Source organism: Abramis brama (assembly GCF_963993115.1).
Source record: "Abramis brama genome assembly, chromosome: 1".
Lineage (NCBI taxonomy): Eukaryota > Metazoa > Chordata > Actinopteri > Cypriniformes > Leuciscidae > Abramis > Abramis brama.
In genome coordinates this window covers 56638359-56653536 of record NC_139963.1, presented here as the reverse complement: position 1 = coordinate 56653536, position 15178 = coordinate 56638359, and the positions used below count along the sequence as shown (strand labels likewise).

The 15178-nt window shown below is 37.9% G+C and overlaps 1 protein-coding gene across 4 annotated transcripts in view; it reads left to right on the top strand.

The window, feature by feature from the left end:
• The window catches only part of LOC311075259 (uncharacterized protein), a 44404-nt gene extending 33908 nt beyond the window's left edge, over positions 1-10496 (top strand). For 2 of the 4 annotated variants that reach the window (XM_084102523.1, XM_084102524.1), the window contains exons 3-7: positions 484-1705; positions 4489-4592; positions 7211-7321; positions 8920-9016; positions 9759-10496. In XM_084102523.1, the coding sequence (XP_083958649.1) occupies positions 484-1705; positions 4489-4592; positions 7211-7320 (1436 nt within the window). In that variant the 3' untranslated portion in view covers position 7321; positions 8920-9016; positions 9759-10496. Of the gene's footprint in view, positions 1-483; positions 1706-4488; positions 4593-7206; positions 7322-8919; positions 9017-9758 lie in introns of all 4 variants that reach the window. The other 2 variants (XM_084102525.1, XM_084102526.1) reach the window with 2 other exon arrangements.
• Positions 10497-15178: the final 4682 nt, after the last annotated feature.

Genomic DNA, 15178 nt, shown 5'->3' with positions numbered 1-15178 from the left:
AAGCTAAATACTATTTTAACTGTTTTATTTTACATTTATTTTAAATCTGGTTCCCAATTTGCAACAATGTTACCAGACTTTTAGAAGATTCTTCTTGCAGTAACGTTGATAACAGCGTTGATGAATCGGCACTGTACAGTAATTAAAACCTTTTTAGTAAAATAAATATCAGTCTCAAAGTTGGTGTCAAAATATGGCAGTGTTGTATATTTTAATGTTAATATCATGTTAGATAATTGTTTCATTGATCAAATATATTTAATAGTTCTTGCTAAAGAAACATGGGATATGGGATGTTTTAAAGATAATAATTGGAAGATAAATTTACCTCATTCATGGAAAGTTTCAAGGACATATAAAAAAGTAGACAATTTCTATAAAATATTGTGATAATTGTATGCCTTTTTATAAACTGATTATATTACATCACGGCTCACTTTCATTTCCTTTCACTTTATATTTCTCTCATTGAATTTATGCCAGACCTGAGTGAAGAGGAGGAGGAACATCATGTCAAACCTGGAGAAAAACCTTTGAGTCGCTCAAAGACTAAACAGACATTTTTAAAGAAAAGAAGAGCCAAGAAATCTTTCACCTGCACTCAGTGTGGAAAGAGTTTCACAACCAAACACAGTCTTGAGATTCACATGAGGATCCACACTGGAGAGAAGCCGTTTAAGTGTGATCAATGTGAAAAGAGAATTTCATGCAAAAAAAATCTTGAGCGTCACATGAGGATCCACACTGGAGAGAAGCCGTACACATGTGATCAATGCGGCAAAACATTTCTCTGTGCATCAAACCTGAAGACACACCTGACAGTTCATTCGAAGGAGAAGCCGCATTCATGTTCTGTGTGTGGAAAGAGTTTTTCACAGCTACAAAATTTACAAAGACATGAGAAAATTCACACTGGTGTAAAAGAGTACATGTGCTTTGAGTGTGAGAAGACTTTTACTACAGCGACCTGTTTAAAAGTGCACCAGAGAATTCACACTGGAGAAAAACCTTACAAGTGTTCTCACTGTGACAAGAGATTCAGTCACTCATCAAATCTGAAAACACATGAGATGAACCACACTGGAGAGAAGCCGCACTCGTGTGATCAGTGTGGAGAGAGTTTTGCTTTTAAAAGTGACCTGAAGCGACACATGATGATCCACACTGGAGAGAAGCCGTTTAAGTGTGAAAAATGTGGGAAAGATTTCAGTCGATCTTCAGACCTTAAAGGACAAATGAGGATCCACACTGGAGAGAAGCCGTTCTCATGTGATCAGTGTGGGAAAACATTTATTAGGGCATCAGAGCTGAAGTCACACCTGACAGTTCATACGAAGGAGAAGCCGCATTCATGTTCTGTGTGTGGAAAGAGTTTTTCACTGCTGCAAACTTTACATAGACATCAGAAAATCCACACTGGTGTGAGAGAGTACATGTGCTTTGAATGTGAGAAGACTTTTATTACAGCTGAACATTTAAAACAGCACCAGATTATTCACACTGGAGAAAAACCTTACAAGTGTTCACACTGTGACAAGAGATTCAGTCACTCATCTTCTCTGAAAAGACATGAGAGGATTCACAGCAGAGAGAATCCGCACACGTGTGATCAGTGTGGAAAGAGTTTCTCTTTTAAAACTCACCTGAAGCGACACATGAAGATCCATCCAGTGGAGAAACCGCTTAAACACAGTCTGAAATCACAGTAAGTAGTTTATTTTCATGTGCTGAGCAACAAAGTCTCTTCTGTGTGAGTTAGACACACATCACTCTAGCCAAATCTCTCCTCTCCACCTATAGCCGGTGTGTGGTGAGCACAGGACACTTTGTTGATTGATTGATATCTGGGTCAATGACGTGGCGTGTCAATTCTGGTGTCCAAAGCATACTGATAATATTAAAAATGTATACATTTTTAAATGCACTTCATTAAATGACTCAACCTCCCCCTCTTTAATTACTCATGTGAGAATTTATTATATTAATCTTTAAGGAACTATTGAGCTCAAAAGTCCCAAAATGTCATTTCGGGTAACTGTCCCGGCTTAAAATCTGAAACAAAAATACAATAAAACTGTAAAAAAAATATAAATAAAAGTATTTAAAATCTACAGTGCTATGCATAAGTTTAGACACCCATGCTAAAGTTGACTAAAAAGAGGAATAAAAAATCATCTTTTGGAAACTGAACTTAATGCCTTAATTAAAAAAATTAGGAAAAATCCAACCTTTAAGGACACCAATTTTCTTTGTGAATGAATAATGTATCGTAAATAAATAAATGTTCTTCTTTAAAATACAGGGTGCATAAGTTTGGACACCCCTATGTTAAATTCCCATAGAGGCAGGCAGATTTTTATTTTTAAGTATTTTTTAATTTTTTTTTTTTTTTTAGGAAACTATGCATTGATCTCAATGCAAATCAAACTAGCTATTAGGCTAACTGAAATAAAACCATGCCAATCTCTAGGTATGGTGAAGGCTATGTGATGATGTGGGGCTATTTTAATTCCAAAGGCCAAGGGAACTTTATCAGGATGCATAGTATCCTAAAAATACTTAAAAATAAAAATCTGCCTGCCTCTATGGGAATTTAACATAGGGGTGTCCAAACTTATGCACCCTGTATTTTAAAACCTGTTAAGCTGTAACCCCACTTTTGAAAAATCCCCAGAAATGACATACCCAAACTGAAACAGATACAGTTCATGAACCCTTTGTACTAACAGCACAAGTATGATCTCATTTGAAAGCTGACACCTGGCAGTTTATTGTAAATGTAGAATTAATTATTGTCATAATGAAAAAAAAAATGTTATAAATAGCTTCAAAGTTTTGTAAAGTTATTAGAAATTTATTTTTATGAAACATCCTCATGAAAATAAAATTGAAGTTGGCACTGTAGCAATCTAGAAATGCACTACAGCTAAAGCCACATGTCTAAACATTTTATGTTTAAAATCTGAAGATAATAAGTCCAAAACTCTGTATTTAGTTAAAGGGGGTACTTCACCTCTGGAAAGATGAATGTGTATTTAAAATAGGTCATTTATGTAGAAGAAATGTGAAGAATTTTCTAGCCTGAGAAAAGCCAGAAAATGTATATTTGGCTTATGTGGATGAAAGACTACAACTCCCAGAATGCACTTGCTTCGCTGCCCTAGGAGGCCACGCCTACCGGTTAGAGAGCGCAGTTGAAAACAACAAGAAGGTTAGGCTACTAACTTAGTGAGTCTCCGTGACGAGTTTGCCCGTGATTTCAAGATCGCCCGAAATGTCCGGGATTCGGCTTTTGTGTTCTACAGTCGCCATTCATCATGTTTACTGTGGCGAGCAGGACGAGGCTGACGGCCGCGGGAGAAGAGCACAGGCAATGGTAGCAATGGTAAAACGCACATCAACCGATCATTTGTTTAGCGTTCATGTAAACACTACATTCAGACTCACCAATCGGAATGAATTCAGCTAGATTGAAACAATGTAAACAATGAATGGTGACCGCAGAAGCTGAATCCCGGACATTCTGAACTATCTCGTCCGCCGGACAAGTCCAGGAAAAGGAGGATGGTAACCCCTACTACTCAGCTTTCTCCTACTACTTAGTTTTCTCCACAGAACAAGAGCCTGCTAGCTTAGCTTCCAAAGCTGACACTGTGTGTACATTCTGTGAGTGAGATCCCACCCTCTATGGGCGGGCTGAAAACATGCGGAACAACGCCATCTACTGGCTGTAGTCTTTAGCCTCTGGCCAGAAAATCCTCAGATGACGCAAAATGACGATTTTTGCGTCATCGGAGGATTTTTTCCAGACAAAAAATACATAAATCTCTCGTCTCGGGGGATATGAGGAAAGCATGGTAATTCGAAAATACTACAGGTTTTCTACTAATACAAAGCTTAATGCTAAATCCTGAAGTATCCCTTTAAATGTTTTTCAAGACCATGTCAAATGACTTTATTTTGATTTGACTCTAAAATGCAACTGATGTTTATTGTCATCTTCTAAGCATCTATCCAGTCTTTTGTCTCTATTGTTTTGTGGTGCAAACGAGCCCCATTCAGTCTCAGTCTCCCCCTGCACACATTCACATCTCTCCAGCCTTGTTATGGCTCTAAATATGCATTTCTTTTGCCTGCATTATAGTTACTAATGACTGGCTAATCACATGCTATTCATAGGGTTTCAGTCCCTAATTTCTTTTCTCAAAGTTCACCTCACATTTTAAACTGTATCAAATGCATTTCTTGAATAAATAAACATTTCAGTAAGCATTCAAAAAATCAGTCGCGATCATCACAGTGCGCGATCATGGTCGACTGACAACGAGATTAAGCAGCTGAACAAGAATACGGCCTTGTCCCGATTGTTCTCATCACAGTTCCGCCGAGACAAAATAGACATGCCATTTCAAAAATCTTTCATTTATTGTCAGAAATATGTTTTCAAAAGCATCACTTTCATCAAATTTTATGTGACATAATTTCCAGACTGCAAACAGGCACATCTGGACACAAACGAGCATGCTTAGGCCTATTGGGGCTGAGCCCTGGAGAGCCCCGGCCCAATTTAACCATGTATGATACGAGCAAAGGTTTGTAAGTTCACTTTGCAATTTACAGAAATTGTTTTTTGATTAATGTTTACTGAATTATAATTTATTGACTTTTCTATATATAAAAATGTGCATTTATGATCCTGAAAGGGCATCTTTTTCAGGGCTGTAGTTTTGCTTATAATTGTGCAAAGTATTAGTGTAGAGTGTAGAGAGTAAAGTGTAGAGACTACAAACACTAGCTCCTCATTATTCCAGGGGGCGGGACCCGCTCACGCTACAGGCCTATTACAGATCAGTGGGTGGGACTTCACTTTCTGAAACTAAAAGCAATATCCTCCATCTTGTTTGGAAGCTAAGCTAACAGGCACTGTGGAGCCAGCTGTGAAGATATGACAATAGCGGAGGGTAACGTTACTCAATATGATGTAGATGTAGAAGAAGAGGATTTCGGAAGTCTGATGCTTGAATCAGGTGTTTGTGGCTACCTTTACAAGCCGCATAGTGAAGAGCAGCCGAGGCAGAAAACCTGCCTGTCGCGGACGAGGAGCCCGGACTGGCTCGAGCTGGGGGCGGACTGGTGGCGCCGGTGATCTCACTATGCAACTACGAACACAGAGATAGAGTACGTCAGCTGCAAAGAATTTAAACAATGCCAATTTCTCCTGGACGAAATCTCTGAATCAGACGAGGACACGGACGTTTGTGTTGTGAACCATCCTAGTTTCGCACCGCATCTGACTAAACATCCCGGTAATGTTACCATGCAATAATTCACCATTTCAAAAGAAATACAAATGAGGAGTAATGCACTAATGAGTTCGCCAACTAACTAACGTTAGACATTTTGTGTGAAATGAATTTCAAGCTCCGGTAGTAGCTAGCCTTGTAGACGGATGAGTGATTCATATGCTGTTCTGGATTAGTGGGAGTGGCTTGCGCAGCTGTGCGATGTGGTGCATTGTGGGAGTTGTTGTCTTTCATACAAATGCGTCCTGAAGTTACTTTCTGTCTTTCCTCGGTCAAGAAGGCACCAAATTCAAAATTGATTTTACATTTTGACTACATATATGACCCACTTTCAATGAAGATCAATGTTCCCATGGGTGAAATGCTCCTTTAATGATCAAGTGCTTTGAATGTGTACTACACATTTAAAAGTTCCATTCTTGTATGTTCAGGGGCTAATAGCAAAGCAAGGGCCTAATAACAAAATACTTTTTTTTTCTTACAGTCCATCTTATAGGGTACAAAAAGGAACCTTGACAACAGGCAGGTTCTTATATGAACCCTTCTGCCACAACAAAGGTTCTAAAATGAACTGAGAACATGTGCCAAATAATCAGTGGATCATTATAGCACCAACAGGTTCAACTTTGTACCTTTTTGTCTTCCTATAGAGCAGTTTTACAGGCTTTTATCATCTATCCAGACTCAAATAATGTGTTTCTAACAGCAAACACTCAGAATAAAGTGAGATGATCTGCTGATGACCCTGAATGGCTTGTTGAATGAGTGTTGATAGTCTGAGGCTCATCAATATTAACAGATCTGCTGAAAACACTCTTTATTTCATGACAATAGTTCCTGTTTTCACCTCATTTATTATGCTGATGTCTTCAGATCTCCTGTAAATTGACACTTAAAGCTCATTTCATTGGTGTCAGCAGACTGAGGGGATTTGTTGGCTACTATATGTTCATTTATTTCTGTGTTTAACTGTTTTTCTTATCATTATTTGTATTTGGAAGACTTTACCTAAATATATTAATGTTTTTCTTTATTTCTGCATTTTGTAGAATATTATTAACTGGATTAAGTGAAATCTATGACAATGTTAACAAAGACATTATACTTTATTATGCATTAGAGAAGCAAAGCATGCGACTGGAATGGATGGAAATGCTCTTATATGGTGAAGCCCTTAATCTCATTTTCACTGTTTAAAACACAAGTATATGATATGTATTGATTACCTTTGAGGTGTATATGTTCGATACCGGACTCTGGAGTTGCTTTTGCAAAAGCACTTGACTTTGTGAGATAAAATAATATCTTGGATAGTAAAGCTTATTTTCTGGCATCAAAACCCAAAGACTTCAAGATTGATTTTTAATGAAGTGACAGACTCCACAATAATTTTTGAATGAAGATGGAGAATAATTATGAGAATAATTAGGGTTATGAATTGAATGAGCATCAGTTACTTTATGATAAACAGACATGATGTCCAGTTTTTTTTACAGATGTGTCATTTAGTTAAAAACCTCATTTACTGATTTTTGGCAGATCAGCTCCTCCCGCCTTGGCTACGGTTTCGTTCCAATGAACTGCAGTAGCGAAGGCGACATCTAGTGTATACATCTATACCCGCATAGATATATACACTAGATGTCGCTTTGCTACGGTTTCGTTCCAATGAACTGCAGTAGCCAAGGCGACATCTATGTATACATCTATACCCGCCCGGGCCGTCAGACCATTTGGACGTGTGCTGTTTTCAAGAGCTAAAAACGATATAAATACTGTTCGTTTTCTCACACAAACCGCTCATTTCGTGTCTTAGGCCATCAATGTGTACTTATGATGGGGAATTGTTTCATTTGGACGATGGGGAATTGTTTTAATTTGGACTCTGTGCTTGTGTTTTGAGACAGTGACCACAGACCTGCATTATATGACTGACAGACAAGAACAGTTTGACCTAAAAATATCAAAATTGAAACTACTGCGGAAACAAAGACACCTACATCTTGGATGCCCTTGAGGTAAGCTAAAACATATCAAAAATTAATTTCAAAGTGAACTATCCCTTTAAACTGTCTGTACACTTACAAAGTTCTCAATGCTTCGGTTTGTATGTAGGGACCCTCATTATGCTACTGTGTTAGTGTGAGGCTATTTTGAGCCTTGTTAGAAGTAGTAACTAGCGATTTACTTTTACTTACTCTCTGCCCTATATACTAGTGTTATGAGCTAATCTGTTTTTATAAATAAAACTCTTTACATTCGATTTTCATGAAAACGCATCACAGGGAACGATCGACTCGGTAACCATGTGTTAATTACCCCTAGGTTCATTTTTCACTTGATTTGTCCTTTAAGAGCGCGCTTGCGAGGCGCCTAAATTTTAAATAACCATTCGGTTTAAAAATGCGTACCTTACACCGAACGGTTCAATACGAATACGCGTACCGTTACACCCCTAGTGCTTAGAGCTTCATGGATTGGGTTTCCATGGCCGAGCTCTGCATCCAAGCCTTACATCACCAAGCGCAATAAAAAGCGTGGGATGCCACTGGACTCTAGAGCAGTGGAGACGTGTTCTCTGGAGTGACGAATCACGCTTCTCTGTCTGGATATCTGATGGACAAGTCTGGGTTTAGCGGTTGCCAGTAGAACGGTTCTTGCCTGACTGCATTGTGCCAAGTGTAAAGTTTGGTGGAGGGGGGATTATGGGGTGGGGTTGTTTTTCAGGGGTTGGGCTTGGCCCCTTAGTTCCCATGAAAGGAACTCCTAATGCTTCAGCATATCAAGATATTACAGACAATTTCATGCTCCCAGCTTTGTGGGAACAGTTTGGGGATGTTCCTGTTCCAACAGGACTGTGCACCAGTGCACAAAGCAAGGTCTATAAAGACATACATGAGTGAGTTTGGTGTGGAGGAACTTGACTGGCCTGCAGAGAGTCTTGACCTCAACCTGATAAAACACCTTTGGGATGAATTACAGCGAAGACTGCGAGCCACACTAATGTGCTTCCAGAAGAATGGTCCAAAATTCCAATAAACACACTTCTAAATCTTGTGGAAAGCCTTCCCAGAAGAGTTGAAGCTATTATAGCGGCAAAAGACGGGACAACTCCGTATTAAACTCTATGGATTAAGAATGGGATATCCATAAAATTCATGTGCATGTAAAGGCAGATGTCTCAAAACTTTTGCCAATATAGTATAAATGCTTCACATTCTTTTTGGAAAGAAAGTCTCACTACAACTTCTGAAAGTGACCAGCAGTGTTTTAGCATTACATAAAAAGTAATGTCACAAATCTTACAACGTAATATTAACATGAAAGTAAAACATAAACTCCTCTTTGATCAACTTGGCAATATATAGTTATATCAACCTAAAACTTAATACCAAGATTTTGTGAACAAAAACTCCTGAAACTAGGGGTTGACAATTAGTTATTTAAAAATAAAAGAAAAAAATGCATTCAAGTTTAAAACTACACCAGGCAATTCACACTGGAGAAAAACCTTACAAGTGTTCTCACTGCAACAAGAGATTCAGTCAATCAGCAGATCTGGATTATGTGCTCTAATCCTATTTATTTATTTGTATATTTTTTAACATGTGATTAGCCTGAGTACCAGAAAGCATCTGGAAGGAGAGGACGGAGAGAGCGCCAGTGATCCAGAGCCTGCAGAATGAAACATCATGATACTGAAGAACAAATAGGTTGGGGTTTATTCTTTATTCCTCATTCATTCTTCATGCCGAAGAACATGCTGATGCTCACCAGATTTTTTTTTCTAGAACTTTTTTGATTTTTGACTTTTATATAAAATTGAGACGGATCTTCTCTTTATAATACGGATCCAAATAATTAGTAATACTCATAGAAGTATGCAGTAACACTTGAGTCATAACTAGTTAGTTACCATGATTCTTACAGTAGTTACTAATGAAAAGCCAATCCTAAAGTGTAGATATTCACACACACACACACACACACACACACACACACACACACACACACACACACACACATATATGTATATATGAGCTAGCTAATTATTGCTATATGAAGCATAGGCTAAATACTGAAAGCTTTCTCAAATCATAAGTCTGCTATGCTATTAAATATTGATAATGTAAATAACCTTGTGTATTCGTTTACAATAGCAGTTAAAATGTTAATGTAGTGCTAGTAATTTGTCCTAGTTATTGATTGGTTTTGCATGAATTATGAAACTTGTTCAGTAGTTCTCTGGAGAGCATTAAAAAAATAGTGATTAGTTAATAGTGAACTACCATTTTCATCTGTGTGCTATTACTTACTAATTCGTTAATCAGAGTTTCTTGTTAGTTAATAGTAGCTACTAGATTGTTAACATTGTGTTGTTCATTTGTTCCTGTGTAGTTATTCATTAACGAATGAACCTTTATTCTAAAGTGTTGATTATGTTGATGTTTATAGGTGTTTTGTCGCTCTGAACAGTATTTGGCGCGTCTTTGATCATCTACCGTTGGAGGCCGATGACGTCACTGCTCACGCCGTCTTTTCCGTCATTTAGTTTCACCGTCGAGTCTTCTGAGGCGTTTCAATGAGGAGGAACTTGAACTTTGAGAGTTTTTTTTTTTCAGAATGAAAACAGCTTGAAACAGCTTAGCTGTGTTCAATGGGGCAGTGTTCAAATGGGCCGTTTTATTGGTTGGTGCCTAGCCAATGAAATGGGACTTCTATTGTACTTGGTGATGTCATGAAACCCACGTCCTCTAAAATTTTCTGAATTCTGTAGCCAGCCGAATCCAGATCAGATGGAGGACCTGCGCCTAGACACGACCACAACACATTATTTAGCCAGCCTGATCCGGGCCGTATCCAGATCAGATGGTGGACCTGCGCTTGAACACGACCACAACGCATCCCAGAAGTGTCAGCAGAGATTGTTAACTAGACTCTGTTCGTTACGTCTCCCCTAATAGGTGAGCGGAGCACAGGTGTGGCGTGATTGCTCCAGGACCGCGTGTGGTTGTTTCCAGTATCCTGGGTGTTAAAAGCTCTCCAGACCTGGTTGAAGGAGGCTGCTGCTTCTCCTTCTCTCCTGCACCGTTTTGCTGATTTTGTTTCCTTTTGCATGACACTTCATATACCCTGATTGCATACGTTTTCGTTTCTTAAGTTTAACAATTACACTGACTTCTTTACTTTACGTTGCTCATTGTTTATCTTTAATAAATATATTTTTGAAATCAAATAATCTGCGTGGTCTCCTCTCTCTGTTTCATAGCCAGGCACATGCTGTATGTAACAATTAGCAAGTCAGCTTCTTCTCATATTAAATCAAGTCCAATGAAAGGTATCACCATCACTGATTGAGAAATAAAGAAAAAACATTTAGCCGATGACACTAAACTCTTCATTCAAAACCAGATTTCTGTGGCTACTGAATTAATCTGGAAATGTTCAAGGACATCTGGTATATACATTTTGTTAAATGTGAGCTTATGGCCATCAAGGAATGTTCTGAAGCTTCTTCCCACATAGCAAATTTTATCTTTTGTTGCATTTATTATCCTTGAACTGATTATGAAATTGGCATGATACATTTACCTGACATAATAAATTGTCACATTTGATTTTACTCTGTCTTGCTCTGAAATTGTTTTCCCAAGTAGATTAAATGGATTTGTTTCCTATTTTGTCCCAGTGCAGGGCCAGTTGTGGGTTATTAATTGGCTGAGACTTGGGTCATTGTGTGGCCCTTGTCTTTGATCCAGATCTGGGCCACTACAGGGCCGTCATTATTTTCGTTATGTGGGCCGAGGGAAAAGGGGTTCTGTGGAACAGAGCTGGGCCAGATCACATTTCCTATGTGGGAAAGTGCATATGACTCAAGGTCACACTCCTGATTTAGATCAGATGATCACTGGATTGATCTGGATCACACTCCTCCCACCAACATTCAACCCTCATGTGTTTTGCCGTGATCATGCTGTGCCATTATTGCCACACACGGCCCGGCTCCGGCTGACAGGAGACATGCCATTGCCCACAGGAGGCCAGTTGTGCCAGATCGAGGATAAATTTGGGACAAGACTGCTTGCTATGTAGGGTATTATGGTATTCCTTTGAAAAAATGAGGTTCAGTATTTGGGAATAGCCATTACGAAAGACCTGCACAAAATGTGTTTACTAAATTTCATTCCAATTGTTGAAAAGGTGAAAAGGAAATTAAATCAATGGCTTATGGGAGATCTTTCTTTAAGGGACAGAGATCTAATTACATAGGCTATCGTTATTTCTAGACTGAATTATACAGCAATGGCTTTGCATCTGAATAGACACATTTGTAAAGAGATTGATAAAGAACTATTTGACTTTATATGGAAAACAAAATACATTACATAATGAAATCATGTGAATTCATATGAAAATTGTGAAAGGTCCCGTATTATGCCCCTTTTCACAAGATGTAAAATAAGTCTCTGATGTCCCCAGAGTGTGTATGTGAAGTTTCAGCTCAAAATACCCAACAGATCATTTTTTACAGCATGTTTAAATTGTCATTTTTGGGGGCTCATAAAAACGCGCTGGTTTAGTGTGTGCCCTTTAAATGCAAATGAGCTGCTGCTGGACAACCCAGGGGGCGGAGCTTCATGAGCTCGCGCTCAGTCTGTCAGGACAAATTCATCTCACGGAATGATGATAATATCAGAAACTCTCAGTAACGGTGTTCATTTTGAGTCGGACAATAACGCCTAGATCCTTTTCCTATTTAGCACCAAAACTCTGGAACAGTCTTCCTACCATTGTCCGGGAAGCAGACACACTCTGTCAGTTCAAAGCCAGATTAAAGACACATCTCTTTGACCTAGCATTCACATAATACACTATAGACTTCTATAATTTAATGTTAGGCTGCATAGATTAGGTCAGCTGGAACCGGGAACACTTCCCATATATCCTGATGTACTCGTTACATCATAAGAAGAATGGCATCTACACTAACTTTTAGTGTCTGTGTTTATCCCGAGATTTTCTTGCAGCCTGCCAGATCCAGGCCGTATCCAGATCTGATGAAGGACCTGCGCCTGGACCCGATGACAATGCAGTGCTGAAGTGCCAACTAGTCTCTCCCTATGGAGGATCCCTCTACCACTATACAGATAAGGCGTTGTCGGGAAAATTCGTTTCGCGTTCCTACCCCAAAGAAACAAAATAAAATTAAATTCTTTATCAAAATTTATAAGGAAAGACAAGTACTTTGTTTAGGCTTGGCTTGTAGGGAATTCCAAACCTGTGTATATTCAAACGCACATAACTATAGAACCCATTCTAAATGCGCATGTGAGCGCCGTCAGCGTTTCTCACGGGTTCGCGTTTAAAGTCTGTGTAGAGGGAATGGTGTCGTCTTAGTGGCCCCTAATTTAATAACAAATGATCGTTGCGATGGAAGCAAATCAATCAAGACTAACTTTAGATGGAAATAACTTAACTCTGCTATAAAGCCAAAACAATCTCTGTTACCTTAAATTATACGCTTATCTCTGTAAAGCTGCTTTGAAACAATCTACATTGTTAAAAGCGCTATATAAATGAAGATGACTTGAGTTGACTTGACATGCTTGTATGTATCCATTATTTATTAATAGCCTACAAGTCTGCTGTTTCGGACCAGGTCCGAATGATGATCAAACATGTACTGATGAGTTTAATAAAGTTTATTGTACATCACACAAAAGATGAAGCGTCAGTTTTACTTCAGAAAATCACCGTAAGAAAGAGCTGAGTAAACACAGTAAGTTATTAGAAGTGCGCAAGTACATTTAATTTCGGTAGAGTTGAGGGAGCATTCCTGTGGGCGGAGGTTAGTCAAAAAACGGTTCTAGTGACGTCATTAAAGCAGGAAGTAGAGGGATGTAGTCCAGACAGGCCGTTCGATGTAGGCGACTTCTGTTAAATAAAATGTCTCGCTTAGCATTGAACTTTGAGCTTTATAATTTTACAGATATTATTTATACTCTAACAACAACATTACACACTAACTAAAGTTTGAAACATGGGTTCACGAAGAACGGGACCTTGAATTTTAAATAATACAATTGGCTTAGTCAGATTGATAGAAATCCTTACTCCCATTTGGAACTTTATCCCTTCCCATATGCTTTCTAAAGTTGGTAATATACATTTTATTCTTGTTTGTTATTATAACATTGACAAAATACCAGTGAAATTATCTGAATTTCATCACCAGGCATTTTTATCATGGTCCTTACTTTTCAAGCTTATCTTTTTACTGCATAAGTATATGGAACAACAAATATATGTTATAAATACAAATCATTGTTTTTGAAATATTGTTTTGACAGCAGCATCATATTGGTAGATCAGTTATTTAATTTAAATGGTTTTCTTTGCACTTACACAGTGAGTTTTTTGGCACATTATAAGATTCAGGGGAATATACAAAATGTTTTGATGCAATATGTAGGATTTGAGGGTGAACTAAACACAAATGAATCTTCCAGGTGATTCGTTCAAACATGATTCCACACAGAACTCAACACTCCAGACCCCAAATCAAAAGTCTAATCTAGGGCCATAAATGGAGTGGGCTCCAGACAGTCTACGCTAACCAATGAAAACCCCCAGCTAATAACTTTATGGCCATGCAAGCTTCAAAAGAGATGAGCCCAACTAAAGGCTCATTTGTTTTGTGTTGTTTTGGAAACATCTATTATTTGGTCTTTTGGAGAACTACAGATAAGCACAGTCAGCGATTTTGTGTTCGTTTGTGTGATTGTCTCGATGTTTGGAGTGAGAACTGTTACTGAATGTCAAGTTAAAGTTTGAGATCTGTGAGGGGAGTTGATCTCAAGTGTTGCTGTTGCCATTTTCATGTTTACCTATATTTCTTTGTCGACATTTATCTTTGGCAGATTACATTTACTTATTAAAATGGATATCTATTCTAACACTTTATTGACCCTGTATGAGTAATGAACGTGGGAAATTTCAAATCTATATGCATGGGAATATTGATAAATATTAATGAAGTTTGACACAGGAGACGTTACATTTTCTTTATTTCTAAGAGTTTTATAATCATTGTAAGTTTCTGTACATACAAATCTGTAATATGTTAATGATTGAATTACTTTATTGCAATTAGTTATTATAAAGTCGAACTATATTTAGATTGACATATTATGGTAGTTATTTGCCTGTAGACTAGAGGTTCATAAAGATAGGTTATTTATTTAATTATTTTTGTTATAGATGATTTATCCATGTCATATTGTGAGAAATAACAGTATTGTCTTTCAGTGTAGCTGTTTTACAGGCTTTTATCATCTATCCAGACTCAAATAATGTGTCTCTAACAGCAAACACTCAGAATAAAGTGAGATGATCTGCTGGTGATCCTGAATGGCTTGTTGAATGAGTGTTGATAGTCTGAGGCTCATCAATATTAACAGATCTGCTGAAAACACTCTTTATTTCATGATAATAGATCCTGTTTTCACCTCATTTATTATGCTGATGTCTTCAGATCTCCTGTAAATTGACACTTAAAGCTCATTTCAGTGTATTTGTTGGTTACTATATGTATTCTATTTATATGCTTTCAGCTGTTTTTCTTACCATTATTTATATTTGAAAGAATTTACATTATTTTATTCTGTTTGTCGTTGAGCATAAAAACAAACTCAGTAACTGATATATTTTTAATTTTGGCAGATAAACTCCTCACACACTAAAATCATCAACATCACTTAAGCTCCTCCCAGTGTAATTCATCATCAGTGAAGCTCCTCCCAGTGTAATTCATCATCAGTGAAGCTCCTCCCAGTGTAATTCATCATCAGTGAAGCTCCTCCCACTGTAATTCT